Source organism: Balaenoptera musculus, chromosome 7 (assembly GCF_009873245.2).
Source record: "Balaenoptera musculus isolate JJ_BM4_2016_0621 chromosome 7, mBalMus1.pri.v3, whole genome shotgun sequence".
Classification (NCBI taxonomy): Eukaryota; Metazoa; Chordata; class Mammalia; order Artiodactyla; family Balaenopteridae; genus Balaenoptera; species Balaenoptera musculus.
In genome coordinates this window covers 24,795,232-24,814,027 of record NC_045791.1, presented here as the reverse complement: position 1 = coordinate 24,814,027, position 18,796 = coordinate 24,795,232, and the positions used below count along the sequence as shown (strand labels likewise).

The 18,796-nt window shown below is 34.3% G+C and overlaps 1 protein-coding gene across 1 annotated transcript in view; it reads left to right on the top strand.

Moving 5' to 3' along the window:
• LRP1B (LDL receptor related protein 1B) overlaps window positions 1–18,796 on the top strand; it is a 1,897,582-nt gene that overhangs the window by 1,348,598 nt on the left and 530,188 nt on the right. The window contains exons 34-35 of the mRNA XM_036857483.1: window positions 1,523–1,648; window positions 2,707–2,838. Of these exons, the coding sequence (XP_036713378.1) occupies window positions 1,523–1,648; window positions 2,707–2,838 (258 nt within the window). The remainder of the gene's footprint in view (window positions 1–1,522; window positions 1,649–2,706; window positions 2,839–18,796) is intronic.

Below are 18,796 nucleotides of genomic sequence, written 5' to 3'. Positions count from 1 at the left end.
AAATAATCATAGAGCTGAAAATTCATCTTAGTATTGTAAGTCAGCTTGGAAAAAAGGGAATAAATCAATGAATCTCCATTAGTTTATATATGAGATAAAGGTAATCATTTCAGAAGTTCAGGGCAACTCAAATCCTAGTATGTGGACCTACATAAGAGCAACTGCCAGGTATAAGAAATGAGCAGAGAATGTGGTACATCTCCTGTTGAGAAATCTCCCCAGTTGAGACTATTTCACACTTCAAAAATGACAGAACTTGTGACAGGTTTGATTGAACAATTAAATCCCATCAGACTATCTTGAATTCAGGAGATTAGAAATAATGAGCTACATTGGTATTTTGAATTTTCCATAGAGCACTATTGATATATAGCTTTCATAATGCTTTGTAATTCTCACTGGATTTAGTGTACTTCATATCAGAGTTTGAACATCCAGTAAATGGCATTGCATGTCCTAGAATAATAAAAATGTGGTAAAACTGGGATATTTAATGAACTTGATGGATAAGATTGTAAATTACTTAACTTTATGTTACCAGCTTTAATTAGCACATTGGGCCTAGTAAATTTAATGGACCATCTTTATAGAATTCCGACCTGTGATTACCTAATATTTGTCATTGCTACCTCACAGGAATAAGGAAAATTAATATGCCAGTTAATTAGATAACTCTTATGGGTGTGTTTTAAATCTATTTTGGAAGAATTATGTTCCTTGGAATGGCAAATTTTAGTTCCTTGCTTTTAAAAAATCAATTATACATATATGTATATATGTACCTCCTTACTTTCAATGGTATAATCTTTGAGTTGAGTCAGTAATATAAATTAACAACTATTTATTTGATACATTTGGATAAAGTATTCTTGAAAAGGAAGTAACTGTAGAGTTGAAGTGAAATTTAGAAGTCAGAAAAGAGATTTCCTTGTTTCTGTGATCTTAAAATATTACAAAGATCTATGACCATATTCACGGCACACCAATTTCCTTTTGCTCTTCTATAACTATGAATCCTCTCATGTATCTTACTTTACAAAAAAATTATTTATTTATTGTAAATGTATTTTTATTGAGATATAATTGACAGATAATGTTGGTTAAGATGTATAATGTGTTGATTTGATACTTAATATATGGCAATATGATTACCACCATAGTGCTAGCTGTTACATCACATAATTATCATTTCTTTTTTGTGGTGGGAACAGTTAAGATCTAATCTCTTAGCAACTTTGAATTGTATTCAAATTGTATTCAAAGTTAAATTGATTCTATAAATTGAGTATAGTACTGTTGTCTGTAATCACTATGCAGTGCTTTTTTGGAAGGAGAAACTTCAATCATAATTTGCTACTTCAAATTATTTGAGGGAATAAAATATGATACTAACCAATATGAAACAGCTGCATTTATAAATCAATAATAGCATAAATATTTCTTCAAATTACTGATATTGAATTATACTTTCTTTAGTTTTTTTGATTTTTATGTTTCTTTTGTTTGTTTTCCTACTTTGCAGGCAGCAATTCCTGCCAACTAAATAATGGTGGATGTTCTCAGCTTTGTTTACCAACATCTGAAACTACAAGGACTTGCATGTGTACAGTTGGATATTATCTCCAAAAGAACCGCATGTCATGTCGAGGTATGAGGTTTTGAAAAATCTTAGTTCTGATGCATTTACTTCATCCATACAGATTTTAGGCAACCAAAGTCAGCTTTATCTGTGTCTATTGAGATTATCATATAATTTTTTATCCTTTATTTTGTTAGTGTGGTGTAACAGATTGATTGGTTTACGGATATTGAACCATCCTTGCATCTGTGGCAGAAATAACATTTGATCATCATGTATGATCCTTTTAATGTATTGTTAAGTCAGTTTGCTAATATTTGTTGAGGATTTTCACCTCTATGTTCATCAGTGATATTGGCCTGTTGTTTTATTTTCTTGTGGCATCTTTGTCTGGTTTTGGAATTAGGGTGATGCTGTCCCCATAGAATGAATTTGGAGGTGTTCTTCCTCTTGAATTTTTTTGGGCTAGTTTGAAAAGCATCCCAAGATCCCAAAAGTGGCTGCTGCCAGCCTGTCAGTCCCCAGGGGGCTTCCCAATTGCCTCTTGCCTCTCCAGAAGGCTCTCCAAGATCAGCAAGTGGATCTGACCCGGGCACCTTTCCAACTATTGTCTCTGTGCTGGGACTTGGAATATGTGAGATTTTGTGTGTACTCTTTAAGAGAGAAGCCTCTGTTTCCAATATGTCTCTCCGAAACAAGTCCAGCTCATTTTCAAAGCCCAACTTTCTGGGGGCTTGTCTTTCCAGTGCAGGATCCTCGGGCTGGGGATCCCTGTGTGGGGCTCAGACCCCTCACTCCTCAGAGAGGACCTCTGTGGTTGTGACTTCTCTCCTGTTTGTGGGTCACTGACCTGGGGGTGTGTTTGTGTCCTGACTAGACCATGTCTCTGCCCCTCCTACCCATGTCATTGTGGCTCCTTTATATCTGTAGGTGTGGAAAACCTTTTCTGCTAATCTTCAGATTGTTCTCATAGATAGTTGCTCTGTAAGTAGTTGTAATTTTGGCATGCCCATGGGAGGAGGTGAGTTTGGGGTCTTTCTACTCTGCCATCTTGATACCCACCTCCTGCTAATGGAATGATTTTAATGTTATATATTCCTTTTGTTTTTGTTTCCTTTTAAATTTAGGTATAGAGTCATTTCTTATGTACTCTGTTCATGAAGGAATCAGGGGAATACCTCTGGAACCAAGTGACAAAATGGATGCCTTGATGCCTATATCAGGAACTTCATTTGCTGTGGGAATAGATTTCCATGCAGGTAAATAGCTTTTATTCATAATTTATGTATAATGCTTTCACTTGATTTATTAAACATGATGGAAATATAACCTTTCCATCTGTACTCTGATAGTCAAGATAAGGAATAAGAAAGCAAATCAGAAATGAATTTTTAAGCCTAACACAAATTGTTGTAAATATGTTTTGTCTGAAAAAAATGAAGCAGAATTTTTCTAACATATAACATTTGAATTGCAAGTACATTAAAATGCCATGATTGGCATTTGGTTGCTTCATTTTTATTTCTATCTTTTTTTATCTTTCAAATGACACTTTTACGTTAATACAACTGTAAATATTAAAAATAAAGCATTTTGATTTATTATTTACTTAAACATAATCTTATTTAAAATATTTTCCAGGATGTGGTTATCTATTCTAATACAGGTAATAGCAAATAAAATCCAAATAATGGAAACAATTATAAATGCTAAACCATTCTATATTACTTTTGAATACAGTAGCTATTATTTCAGAGTCAGATTTTACCTTATCTTCTTGTTTTAGCAAACAGTGAAAGAAAGCAGATTGGACACTATCGTTTTTTTGTGGCTAACACAAATGTGTGATTTGTGGGGAGTTCCCTGGTGGTCTAGCGGTTAGGATTCAGCGCTTTCACTGCCATGGCCCAGGTTCAGTCTTTGGTTGGAGAACTGAGATTCCACAAACTGCACGGCAAGGCTAAAAAAAAAAAAGAATTTGTGTGATTGGGAATTGATGGTAGAAACTGTTAAATTTATTGAAGGAAATAAATTTTTGTTCTAATTGCTCAATTCAGATATAGCATAAGCATTGGGTATACTTCTTTCATTAATATTCATATTTATTATTCTACACTTGAAGGATTAAATTCATAAAAACAAATTTCTCCATCTCTCATCCAACTAAATCATATGCTTCCTGAGTTAATGTTTTGGTGTTGAAGATGTACTGCATGTTCCCAGTATATTTTTTATATATGTAAAGACAGTTTTATCAAATGTTAAAAAAATAGTTCTTTGATCTATAATCTTTAAAAAAATCTTTAAGCAGCAGCACATGGGCTTCTGGTAGTAAGCCTATTATTTCCCTCGCCTCTAACAAATTTTGTTCAATCACGTGTTAATGAATTTTTGGCTACAAATTAGTGAATTACTGGGGATTTTTACAAATGGTTCAAAGATGACTTTTCTTAAGAAAATTATTTGCACCGAATATTTGGAATCACAAAGAGGCAAATTTCCTATGTTTTTTAAAATGGCTTTTTCTGAAAGGAAATATAGAACAAATATAACATATTTTATTGAGCATTATGTAAATTTTGCCAAAATCAGTGTGATTTTTGATCAAACAAGGCTCTTTGATCCAACCTCATTTTTTGTGGAAGGCTCACTACCCTACCATGCGTAATCCACCCTGCCTCTTATTCACGTACATGTTATTCTGTAGAATTTTATTATATAGGATTTAATAGGTGCAAAACTAAGAAAAACTTGAACTTCTTGAAAAGGGTGTACTTATATATGTGTATATATTTTTACTAAGTACACACAGTCCCTTGTTTTAGCCGGTATCACATAGTTGATTCTTTTAAAGGTTCCTTAATGATTTTTGAAAGTATTTGATAAATTTCCAAATACAAATATCAAATAAGCCATTTGGTCAAATGTCCTGATTAGATCATGTGTAAATCTCTTGTTCCTTAAGGGCAAACTGATTATTTGTATGAGTTGAATTCACTCTCCAAGGTTTGTATGTTGGCCCTGAAATGGTTAAGTTTCATATAATGTGCCATGAGAGCAGATAATTATATTTGCAAAGAATAGTACTCTCCCTGTTTCTAAATCCTTAGTAATTACTAATATTTTATAATAAACATATTTTGTATCAAAATAGTTTTTCCATAGAGCAATTACTACTTATTAGTTAAAACTTTGTATTCTTCGTATTATACCTGCCATATTTTAAAATTACATTCCTAGAAAGGAATTATTTTTGGAAAATCAATTTCTTCTAAATGCAAAAGGATATAGGCATATGGAATAGTCATGTGAAATTAGAGTGTTTGAGTCTATTAAAATTTCTACTGCTAATCAGAAAATAGCAAGATAAAACTTGCTTTGAAATCTAAGAGGGCCAGAGACCTAGGGGCCAGTAAAACATACGGTGGGAAGAGACCAGACTTTTGCAACAGACAACTTGGATTCTAAAACCAGTTTAACCACTTACTAGTTCTATGACCTTGGATAAATTACTTAATTTTTCTGAGGCTCAGTTTCCTCACTTTTGGGGATATTTAGATGGATGTCTGTAAATGTTTAGCACAGTGCTTGATATACATGAGTGCTCAGAAAATAGTAACAATACCTAATAATGGAAAGTAATAAATTGTAGAAATTAGCATATGTGATATATATTTACAAACATATTCTGCAAGCTATGTTTAAGCTCCCAGTTAGCAAAGATTTTGTTTTCTGTTCTTTGACTGATAGTATTTTTCTATTCAGTTATCTGCATAGAGTATAGTCGTTTCTTAACTTCTTGAGGACAGAAAGAGTACATTAGTAAACGCCTCTATTGAAAATGAACTTACTACTAATGATGATAATGAATAGTCTGTAGAGCAGATATTTAAAGATTAAATAACATCACCAGCTATTTGAAGTCATTAAATGTAAACCTAGGAGGCTAGCAGACAGTAAACCAACTGAAACACTAATGATGATGGTGGTGCTGGCAGTAGTATCAAGAGTTTTCAACCATGTCTCCACGTACATTTGTGCTTCCATCTACTATACAGTCTGATCTTTTAATAATTGCATTTTATGAAAATATGTGAGCATAAGAATGTCAGCAACTTGATTCATAATAGCATTGTAGACAACATACAAGCTCTGTGACTTGGTTGAATGAAGCTGCTTTAGGGAGGAAGAAAGGAAAATAAATGAATTGCTCCAGAGAGATAGAGAAAATTTTTGATACATCACCCCCTATTTTTTTTATCAAGACCTTTATAACCTGATTATAGGTTCTTCCTCTACTAGCTCCCTTTGCAGACATTCTATTTCCTCTTCTTTCATTAACTGCATTCACTTCAGGATATAATCTCTACTTTTAGGATCAATCAAAGGTAAGGATGACAAAATGAAAGAGCACAGTTGCCCCTTATTCTAAACATAATAAGGAAATGGTGTGAAGGAGGATCACTTGTTAAGTATAACTATCATAATTTATGTAGTACCAATTCACTACCACAATTTTCAGGGATAAATATATGCTCAAACCTGTACATTTCACAAGGATTAACATATCTGAATCTTGCTGGGTTTTGGTTGTAATGAATTAAAGTTTTCTGCAGTGAAAGGATTTCTTTCACCAGATGAAGCAATTCTGGATACTATCCACAGAAGAAAGAAGACCCTGTGGCTCTTTTTAAATGTTCAAAGTATTCTTATCACTTCATTGGAAAAGTCCCATTCCACTGGAAAAAAAAATATTAAGCTTTGAAAATCCTGGCCTGCTTGCTGGGTGATATTCCTCCTGATGAATGAATACTGCATTTGATGTTTTAAAAGATATATTTTAGTTAGGGGAAAAGCCTTCAAAATAAAGCTCACTGCTCCAGTTAGTAATGTGATCTCCAGTGAGTAATGCTCTATTCAGTTCCCCCACCCACACCTTGGGGGTATTTATGACTTTTTCACAATAATCACATAATAGGATATTACTTAACTAGAGGAAATTCTACTCAGAGAATGGTGATTGACTGAACTTTTCCAGCTTATATTCTTTTTTCATCTTTTATCTCTTTTGTTCAAATTGGAGTTATCCAACTCAATGTTAACAAATGTTGATTACTATCTGCTAGGAGTAGTACATCACAGCTAAGTTGCTATCGGGGACAAAGATAAACTAGGAATAGTTTCTGAGGTAATGCATGAATGGATAATCTATGGGAATCTTTTTTCTTTTTTAAAGAGAGCATCAAAGTACCATTATTTGGATGTCATTGCTTTACACTCACTATGGGGAATATTCTAATGCCTTTTTACAGCATCACACAGTGATCTGGCTATTAAGACAATACAAAAATTGAAGGAACATTTAACATTACACATCTGTTAAAATCCATAGAATGTAAAACACTAAGACTCAACCCTAATGTAAACTATAGATCCTAATATAAACTATGGACATGTCAGTGTAGGTTCATTACTTGTAACAAATGTACCACGCTGGTATGAGATGTTGATAGTGGAGGAGGCTGTGAGTGTAGGAAAGGAAAGGGTATATGGGGACCCCTGCTCAAATTTGCTGTGAATCTAAAACTGCTGTAAAAAATAGTCTATTGAAAAAAAACTGCAACAACCCTGAAGGAGAATATGTGACAAAATACTCTTGCCACATTTACACGGTTGAATATCACCTATTTACATGAAAGATTTTCTCCCCAATAGTTCCACAACATTTGCATATATCTTTGAATTGTTAGAATTAGAAGGAACATTTGACACAATCTAGTGGCATTTCCTCATGTTACAGATAAGGAAACTGGAACCCAGAGAGATCAAGGGCTGTATGGTAATGGAGTGTCCTACTTTTTTTTTTTTTTTTTTAAATTTTTATTTATTTATTTATTTATTTATGGCTGTGTTGGGTCTTCGTTTCTGTGCGAGGGCTTTCTCTAGTTGTGGCAAGCGGGGGCCACTCTTCATCGCGGTGCGCGGGCGTCTCACTATCGCAGGCTCTCCTGTTGCGGAGCACAGGCTGCAGATGCGCAGGCTCAGTAATTGTGGCTCACGGGCCCAGTTGCTCCGCGGCATGTGCGATCTTCCCAGACCAGGGCTCGAACCCGTGTCCCCTGCATTGGCAGGCAGATTCTCAACCACTGCGCCACCAGGGAAGCCCGAGTGTCCTACTTTTAATTCTTTACACTATGCCATCTTGCCTTTGTAACCACTTAAACATAATTTTATTTAGACCATTGTTGGCATTACTTGATGAAACTACATTGCACTTCTGCAAATTTGTACTGGTAAAAGATCATGCTTTATTTTGATTTATGTACTGAATCATATTACTTTAAACCCATCTAATAATTGAAGCAGGTGACACTCAAGTGAGAGTCTCTTTTTTATTATGCCTGGAGGCATAGAAAAGAGCTGTTTACAGTTTTTTTCTAATAACCACTCTGTCACCAACCAAGGCCGAAGAAGAATTATTGAAAGAATTCTTTTTATGTCAGTAACAGCAGTAGCTTAAGAAATACAATACTGTTGCTTTGAGACATTTTTTCAATTTTATGGAAACCATTTACTTGGCTACAAAGTGAATTTTTAGGGCTGGTTCAATTTCTTTCTGTTCTTGTGACAGTGAACGGATACTACTTTGTGTTGTCATTTCAAATTTGTTTCAAGACTATATTTTCAACTCATGAGGACAGTTTGTATGTATTTGTAGATGGTCAAGTCCAGTAAATCTTTCAGGATGTAAAGTATTAACTACTACAAGAAAACAAAAACTTTCCAACATCATGAGGAAACGAATATAACCACGCATAGAATAAGTCATTATAGGTCAAACAAATTATTGGAAATACTTCACATATCCTTTTTGGATAATGTCTGAACTCAAAATATAAAATACAAAGCAAAACAAAGCAAGCTTCTGTTAGGCATCTGGATTCCTCAATAGGTTACCTGAAACCAAAAGCTCCAGAAGATGCACAGTGATGACCTACTATCATGAAAACTTTGGTCAACTTATTTGGGATATATTATTCTCTCTGTTATTGAAAGAATCATGAAGTCTCTTGAAACTTCTTTCTCAGGCAGTTAGCACTTCTCATGAAAATGAAAGGTCCCAACACCAGCTTTGTACTTATTCACATGAAGTACATCCAGTCTGTTTGGGCAACTTTCTTTTTCCCTCTCCTGAGTCACTCTATTCTGCTGTATTTCTTTCTAGCTGCTCAGGATTTTCAGCTCAGGAATCTCTTATACATTTATATCTGATACTCTGATGTCTTTCTCTACTCTTCTCCTTATCAAAATTGAGTTACCTAGAACCCTATTCTCAAAAGGCCTGGTTACACTTATTCATAGTAAATTATTAAGAGCTGCTAAGAGGGCTTCCCTGGTGGCGCAGTGGTTGAGAGTCTGCCTGCCAATGCAGGGGACACGGGTTCGAGCCCTGGTCTGGGAAGATCCCACATGCCACGGAGCAACTGGGCCCGTGAGCCACGATTACTGAGCCTGCGCGTCGGAAGCCTGTGCTCCGCAACAAGAGAGACCGCGACAGTGAGAGGCCCGCGCACCGCGATGAAGAGTGGCCCCCGCTTGCCGCAACTAGAGAAAGCCCTCGCACAGAAACGAAGACCCAACACAAACAAAAATAAATAAATAAATAAATAATTTTAAAAAAAAAGAGCTGCTAAGAGATTGACAAGTTATCTTACTAGTATGTTTGAATGAAGCACAGTATCTCAACCCAACACTGTAAATCCAACTAAAGCACCATTAAAGACATGTGAAGAAAATATTTTTATGGATAGGTCAATCTTTTGGATGTTTTTCAAATTATTTCATACTCTATTAGACAATAGATTGGTATCTATTTGTGGAAATTGGATATGCAAATGATAATGTGGAGGTCTCCTTTAGCTTAGGTACATTGATACCATTAATATTGTAAAGTGTAACTTTAACCTTGAAAAAGTGTATTTCCCCTATTTTAAGAAAACCAAGGGCATACTAATTTATTTTTCTTTCTGATACCCTTTCTTTTGGAAAAGAAGTAAAAAGCTATGATTCAGCTTCTGAGATTGTTGGCCATTAGTTTTTTATCAAATAGACAATTTTCTAGTTAAAAGAGGAAAAGAAAAGTCATCTAATTGATTTTTGGACTGGTCATAAGGAATGGATCGATCTTTCTTTTTATCATTTGGTTTCATTCTTAGCCAGAGGCCATAAGTAGTAAGTGAATCCTTTGGGGGATTTGAAAGGAAAAAAGAACTAATTATTTCTATAAATTTCTTATTACTTTTAGAACAGAGACTTGGCTAAAGTAGAAAGCCTAGAAATGGAACTGATCACCCACGAGTGGGTTAGGAAGAGGAGGTTTGGAAGAGGAAGAAATTAAAATAGCATCACAAAAACCCTTAATATTTATTAAGCACTTACTACATTACAGGAATAATATTTGGAAACTTTTATATATTTATGCAATTTAAATCATCAGAATAATCTGTTGAAGAAGATAGTATTTTTAACAATGAAGAAACTGGATTTTGGGATGAGATATGCATGCAGAGGACAGTTGGTTACTTTGGGATGCTCAAATTCTGCATTAAAGATTTGCATTTGGATTTTTGCCCTTGCAATTTACAAAAGCCATGAATTGAATAACCAATAGTGGAGTAATCAACATCAGATCCTTGATAATTTCATAGTGAGAATTTTAATTCTATTGTACTTATGATTGGGAAAGATAATTAATAGGCAATATCAGCGCCCAGCGTTTGGGGGAATGATGATAATATGGTCAACAATTGTAGAATTGCCCCTGCTAAACTTAGGGGCAGAAGATTAATGGTACAGCCTCATCTGAGAGAGAGTAATGATGATGATAATCATCATCATCAAGAGGAGAATGAGAAGAAAGAGAAAATCATTTATCTCACTATGTTTATATTATTTAACTATTGCTGTATAACAAATTACCAAAACTTAGCCACTTAAAGCAATATTATCTTATAGCGTCTATGAGTTCCCTTAGGTCTCTCATGAGGCTGCCTTCAAGGTATTGGCCAGATATGTGGTCTCATCATAAGGCTCAACTAGGGAGGATCTGCTTCCAAATTATCCATGTGGCTGATGGCAGGAATTATTTTCTTTTGTGTGTTTGACTGAGAGTCACAGCTCCTCACTGACTATTTATTTTAGTTTCTTGTCATGAGGTCCTCTCCCCAGGGCATTTCAAAACATGACTGCAAGCTTCCCTTAGAGCTAATGAAAAAAGAGTGAGAAAGGGCACACAGGAACTGGAAGCCAGACCTTTTATAACCCAGTCTTAGAAGTGATATCTCATCATTTTAGTATATTCTGTTTATTAGAAGCTAGTTAGTAGGTCTAGCCCACACTCAAAGGAAGGGATTAGAGGAGGGAATGAATACCAGCTGGTGCGGAACATTGGTGGCCACATTAGAGGCTGCTTATCACAATATTATAGATTTTTATTGATATTATCCCTATACAGTGGTGTCTAAGAGGTGAATTTTGATTGTCAGTTTGAATTATTAATGATACTCCTATATGGACAGCTTCTGTATTCTGGTTTAAACCAAGTGAGGATGAATTAATGTAAAGAACCAGGATCATGGTCTTGAATCCGTTTTTAACTCTAATTAATAGTAAGCCTTGGATACCTGGAGAAGTGCTCCAGGTAGAGAAAAATAATAAAGCCAAAATACTGTCAAATGCTTTACAGATGGAGTGGGACAAAGCTGGGGTTTGAACTTATACATACATATATACATATACACACACATGTATGTGTGTGTGTGTGTGTATATATGTGTATATATATATGTGTGTGTGTGTGTGTGTATATATATATATATATATATACATACATATATATATATATATACACACACACACACATACGTATTTCCCAAACCCTAGTTTTCTTTACACTACCATGCTAGGGTAAGATGAAAGTGAGGAAAGAGTCCAGAAGTATCCAAGAATGAATGAGTATTCAACAACAACAACAAATGTGTTATATAAGGCAAAGGCTCAGAGATATTGGACCATTCAGTGCATGGGGTTCAGAAAGTCAGGCTGGGGACAGGGGATAGTTGGTGGTCCTAGTACTAAGTAACTTAGTAGTTCTATGGCAGTGGTTCTCAACTGGGGATGATTATGCGCCCCAGATTACATCTGGCAATATCTGGAAACATTTTTCATTGTCATGACTGAAAGGGTGCTACTGGCATCTACTGGGTAAGGCCAGGGATGCTGCTAAACAATGCACAAGACAGATTACCACAACAAAGAATTATTCAGTCCCAAATGCTAATAGTGCCAAGGTAGAAAAATCTAACACGTATTTTCAATGATTTTGAAATGCACCTCTAGTTTAGTGACACTATCCTTGAAAGTAGCAGACCCAATGTCTTTTTCATTAGGGTACTATTTGTTATCCTGGTCATCTCATTCATTAGTACCTGGCTTTTAATATCATGAACTTGCCAAATTTGCTTTTGACCAGGATTCCAGAAAAATTCTCCAACAAAAGCCAGCAACTCTCTCAAATCGACCTTTACAGTTTTTGACCAGTGTGTGGAGAAGTCTTCATGTAATATTAACTTACACTAAATCTTCTACTGACAGTTGTTTGGCACCAAAGCTTTATAAGAAAACCTCTTCCAAAAAATTGCTTAAAGCTGTCTAGGATTGCCTGGGGGATATAAAGGTAACACCAAGAGAATTATGAGCGCAGTTACTTTCTTCTTGGCACCAATGCAGGCTGTGTGTTGACTGATGTCAACTATGCTTAGAATGAGTTCTGTTGCATCCAGTGTTCCTGTCTAGAGTTTTGTGTCCAGGAAGGGAGCTCCAAAATACTTGGCAACAGTTGACAGTTCTTTAAGCTCACCCACCGTGGTGCACAGAGCAACTATGCAAATCTTCCAAGGACAGCACATTATCTACCTTTGTTTGCTATGGGTAAAGCATTCTGTCAGTGTGTTCATTTAGGACTACGTTGGGAAAAAAAAAATCCTGATTTCATTAGTCTAGAATTTTATTTGTTTTATTTATTTATTATTTAATTTTACTGAAGACGGAAGGAGAGGCGTTAGATGTAAATTAAGTAGAAAAAAACTCAGATGGAACCAGAAATGGAACTTGATTGTCAGTATATTAAATACTAGAATAGATTACTTACTGGTTATAAATCTCTGGCTCTGGAGTATTTTAAAGAGTTAAAACAGACAAACCACCTCTTCTGAATCATGATTTCTCTGGGTCTCTTCCAGCTTTTTGACTATTCAACTCCCACTATTAACAGCTTCAACAGTAACAACCTGGAGGCTATTTTATAAAACCATCTATTTTCTTAGTCAACAGTCGTTAAAACCCATATGAACAGAATCAGAATTAGGTTTGCATAGTTTGAGTACAGAAAGTAGACTATTGTGAATCTATCCTTTTCTTCAGGGGAAAAAGAAATGTTCACAGGACAGATTCTATTTATGTTGCTGCTTTCCTTACAAATTAAATATTAAGATACTAAAAAGAATTGATGATTCCACAGTAATTCAAGGTTCTAACTATATATGAAAAGCTATTTTCTAAATCCTGGATAAGAGGATTCAAAATTTTTATTTTGTTACTTATGAGACATTATTCTGGTTAGAAGGAAAAAGAGCTAAGATTTATTGGTGACTCTTATTAATAACCTTACTTAAAATGTGATGATAGCATTATGGTTGTTTCCATTTAATGTTTTCCATTAATACTATTTTAGTGATAAAGCAAGTGATATTTTTGAGCTTGGCTCAGATTTGAATTTATAGATACAATAAAGGATTACAATGAGTATATTTGTATACTATTTGCAATGTTCATGTGAAACCCTATTAACTCAAAATAATGATGATTAAATAAAAAAGTAGACATCTGTCAGCTCAATCATCATTAAACATTATTAAAATAAGCTTGTGGAGTAATAGTCATTAGTTCAGCAATCATTTATTGATGGCATATCTCAATTTTTAAATAACTTTATTGATTAAAAATTCTTTCTTAGAGTTGTACATAATGGGAAATTTGGAAAATTAGGAAACATGAAACAAAGTTGAAGCAAAAATTACCAGTACTATTATTACACCAACAGCAATTATTAACATTTTGGAATATTAATATTCATGCTGTGTTTTTAAAATACAAATAATCTTGCTATTGATAAAATTTTGTCCTAATCTTTTTCTAACTATTTTAACATGAACACTTTGCTATGTTGTGATTAACAATCTGTAAATACTATTTTTAATAGGGGTACATTATTTATCATGTGGATTACCATGATATTTTGACCTTTCCAATATTTTGGGACATTTTTATTGTTTCCAAATTTTGGCTGTAAATCTTTTCAAACATTTGTGATAATTCCTCAAAACACAATTGCCTTTTTTTTTTTATAACTAGCAACTTTTTTGAGATATAATTCACATACCATAGAATTAATATATTCACAGAGGGTATATTCACAGAGTTGTGCAACCATCACCACTATCTAATTTTAGAACATTTTCATCACTCTAAAGGGAAGCTCCATACCCATTAGTAATTCTCATGTTTCTCCTAACTTCCTAGCACTAAGACAACCACTAATCTACTTTCTTTCTCTATAGATTTGCCTATTCCTAACATTACAGGTAAATGGAATCGTCTGGTAAACGGTCCGTTGTGATGGACTTCTTTCACTTAGCATAAAGTTCATCCATGTTGTAGCTTCAGTACTTAATTATTTTTTTGCCAAATAATATTATATTATATGGATATATGCCATTTTATTTATCCATTCACTAGTCGATTGACATTTGAGTTGTTTCCACTTTTTTGACTATTAGAAATAAAGCTGCCAGGAACATTCATATACACATTTTGGTGTGGATATTTGTTCTTTATTTCCCTAAGATGTATACCTAGAAATGAGCATGATAGGTCATATGGTAACTCTATGTTTAACCTTTTGGGGAAGTATCAGACTCTTTTCCAAACTGGCTGAAACATTTTGCATTCCCACAGCAGTGTGTGAGGTGTTAAATTTTTCCACATCCTCTCCAAGAATTGTTATTATCTTTTTTTTTTAATAGCCATTCCAATGGGAATGAAATGATACCTTATTGTGGCTTTGATTTGCATTTCCCTGATGCCTAATGATTTTGAGCATTGTTTGATGTGCTTATTTGTCATTTGTATATATTGAGAAGGAAATGTCTATTCAGATTCTTTGCCCAATTTTTTAATGTTTTTTTTTAATGTTGAACTCCTAGAGTTATTTATTCTAGATAAAATCCCTTATAAAGTATGTGATTTGCAAAAGTTTTCTCCCATTCTTTTCTTGTCTTTTCCCTCTTGATGTAGTGTGAAACACAAAAGTTTAAATTTTAATGAAGTCCAATTTATTCATTTTTAAAATTTTGTTGCTTGTGCCTTTGGTGTCCTATCTAAGAAACCATTACTTAATCCAAGGGTGCTATGATTTAATGCTATGTTTCCTTTTAAGTGTTATGTTTTAGCTTTTATATTTAGGTCAATCCATTTTGACCTAATTTTCATATATAGATGTGAATATCTGTGTGGACTTGCATGTGGATATCCAGTTATCCCAGCACCATTTTTTGAAAAGGCTATTCTTTCCACTATTGAATTGTATTGACAACTTGTTGAAAATCAATTGGCTGTAAATGTGAGGGTTTATTTCTGGACTTTAAATTCAATTCCACTGACCTATAGATCTATCTTTATGAGTACCTATTGTCTTGATTACTGTAGCTTTGTAGTAGATTTTGAAATTTGAAGTGTGAGTCCTTCAACTTTGTTCTTCTTTTTCAAGATTGTTTTGTCTATTCGTGGTCTCTTGCATTGCCATGTAACTTTCAGGCATGGAACCTGGACCTAATGCGGACATGTTTTAGGATTGGCTTGTCAATTTTGGCAAATAAACCAATTGAGATTTCAACAGGGATTGTGATGAATCTATAGAAAAAAATTGGGGAGTACTGTGATCTTCCAGTACAGTAACGTGTTATATCTTCCTATGTACTTGGTTCTTCTTTAATTTCTTTCAAAAATGATTTGCAGTTTTCAGTGTATAAGTTTTATACCTCTTTTGTTAACTTTATTCCTATTTTTGAATGCTACTGAAAGCATTAAGTAGCTACTTAATTTTATTTTTTGGATTATTCATTGTAAGTGTATAGAAGTACAGTTGATTTTATATATTGACCCCATATCCTGCAACCTTACTGAACTCTTTTATTAGTTGGAATAGGTTTTTGTAGTGGATTCCTTAGTATTTGCTATATACAAGATCATGCCATCTGCAAATAGAGTGAGCATACTTCTTTGTTTTAAATCTGGATGCCTTTTACTTCAACTTCTACTGTTTCTTCTTTCTATCTTTTTTTTTCCCTCTCCTCTTCCTCTTCCTTCTCCTCTTTCTTCTTTTTTTGCCTAATTTCCCTGACTAAAATCTGTAGTATGCAGACATTCTTGTCTTGTTCTTGATCTTAAGGGGAAACCTCCAATATTTATATATTAACTAACTATGTGATGTGAGCTGTTTTTCTATTAGTAGTATTTTGTAGATGCCCTTTATCAGATTGAAGATCTCTCTATTCCTATTTCATTGAATATTTTTATCATAAAGGAGTGCTGAATTTGGTTGAATGCTTTTTCTATCTATTGAGACGATCATGTAGCTTTTGTTATTTGTTCTGATGGTATGATGTACTACATTAATATATTTCCAGATGTTAAAGCTTTGATGTCTCTTTCCATGTTTTTGTCTGGGTAGCTAGTTAGTTGGCCTACAGCTTAGCTTGTTGTTTTCACAAGGTAAAACCCTCTCTTAGTTACTTACAACAAAAATCTTCATTGTTTTGGATAGCACGCTTAGAGTTGAACTTTTCCACACTCTGTTTCAAATAAAGTCAGTTGCTTTTGGGGAGAGTCTTGGAGTTCTCTCTTCTTATGGACTGCTTCTCATTCTGAGTAAAATCCATGAGTCACTGATCCTGGCATTAGACAGGATGAGAGTCTCTGGCTTGTCTCTCTTGGCATGGAACTCTGCTCCAGCAACAAGGGGAAGTAGGGCAGTCAAGATCCTAGTGTTCACAGCCTTCCTCTCCTGAGGCAGAACTTTCCCTCTACAGTTGGGGGCTGGGTCAGGCAGGAAGCCCCTGAGCTTTCGCTGCATTCACTAGGAGTTTAGTGTCTGCAACTTGGATTTGGAGGGCATGAGAAATGCTGGTGTCCTGCCTTGTCTGGGAAGACTCCTTATTAGAAGCCAAGGAGAAAGAGAACCCCATCTTCTTATACATGTCTGCCCATAGTAGAGCTTCCATCCAGCTGAATTGATACAGTGAAGGGGGGGACTGTTCTTACCAAGATTTGGTAAATTTTCTTGAATGATTTTTTTCTTCATTTACCACATACCCTTTGGTCAATTTGAGAGATTTTAAACTTTTTTAAAAATAATTTTTACCATTTTTGCTTGTTTCCCTGGAGATTGGACCCACTATGGTCCTCATGCCAGCATTCTGAAAGTAGAATTCTTGACATTTAATATTCAAGTATGCATGAATAGGTGACACTGTCTGAACTCTGTCTGACAAAGTGTTTCCGTAAATTTGTGCAAGAAATATGAGAACAAGCGGCTAAGTCTTAATTTAAATAATTAATTTTTTTAGAGACTGATGTCTTTACTGAAGTGAGACAAGATTTTGAAGTAGACTTTACTATAGTCATTAAATGAGTGCACAAAGATTATATAGTTGTTTAGCTACAGAAAAAAAAATAATAGAGTTAGCTGAAAATTAAACATAAATATTTTTTTACACTTTTAAAATTTTATCTAAAACAGAAAAATGTTTCTGTGAATACGTTATTCCAAAACTATAGCTAAAAAATGATTTGAGGTATACATGACATTTTAGAAAAGGCAAAACTATGAAGACAGTGAAGGTATCAGTGATTGGGAGTGGGGAGAGGTGGAGGGAGGGATGAGTAGGTGGAACATAGAGAATTTTCAGGGTAGTGAAACTATTCTGTATAATACAATGATGGTGGCATGTCATTATACATTTGTCAAACCCATAGAATATACAATACTAACAGTGATTCCTAATATAAACTATGAACTTTGGGTTATAATGATGTGTCAATGGAGGCTCCCTAATTGTAATAAATGTACCACTCTAGTGTGGGATTTTGATTGTGGGAGAGGCTGTGCGTATGTGGAGACAGGTGATGTATGGGAAATCTCTGAGCCTTCCACTCAATTTTACTGTGAACCTAAAATTGCTCTAAAAAAATAGTCTAATAAAAAAAAAGATTTGATATTCTTTTATAACATACAATTATTCTGGAACAAATAAATAATGCATGTATAAATAAACATCACCCTTTATAGAATAAATACTAAAACATGGCATTTTAATGTTATTTTTTATAATTAGATTTAGTAGAGTCCTATTCATTCAGTGGCTGTTTAGTGTTCTTGATTATAGAACACTTGTCTATTCAGATTAAGAGATGCTAACTGTAACAAAGCACTCCTTCTGCTACTGTTGCTACTGTATATATCTCTTATATGAGCATTAGTTTATCCTGTTGTATTTTGTAATGATTTTCCTGAGACCCAGTGGTGGCAGCAGCTTTAATGTTAGAAATATTCCAAAAAGGAAAATGAATCTCAGGGACAAGAGCAAAGGCAGCATAGTTTAAACATATTTCTCCAAGTAGAAAATCTCTTTTCATTGACAAATTTGGAAAATCAAAGTTTGATTTTATTAAGGGAAATGTTGTCTCCTCAAAATGGGATTTAACTATCATTCAGGTGTATATGGCAAGTATGTCAGGGGAAACTTGAAACCATGAGATCATGGCTCAGTTTCTTGGCATGAATTATACTTGAAGATTTTCTGGGGGAAAAGTAGTTCTTAAGATATTATTTTTGTATTTACATCAACTGAGATATCAAGGAATGGAATACACATTTTGCATGGAATTTGAAGCTAAGATTATATTTCAAAATACACCGAAAATCAATGTGGAAAAATTGAGAATTGTGGTCATCATCAAAAGGATTTTTGAACGCTTATTCCTTTAACTTTAAAAACCAAGTTTCACTGATGTTGCCGTAGTCTACTTCTGTTTCCAGAT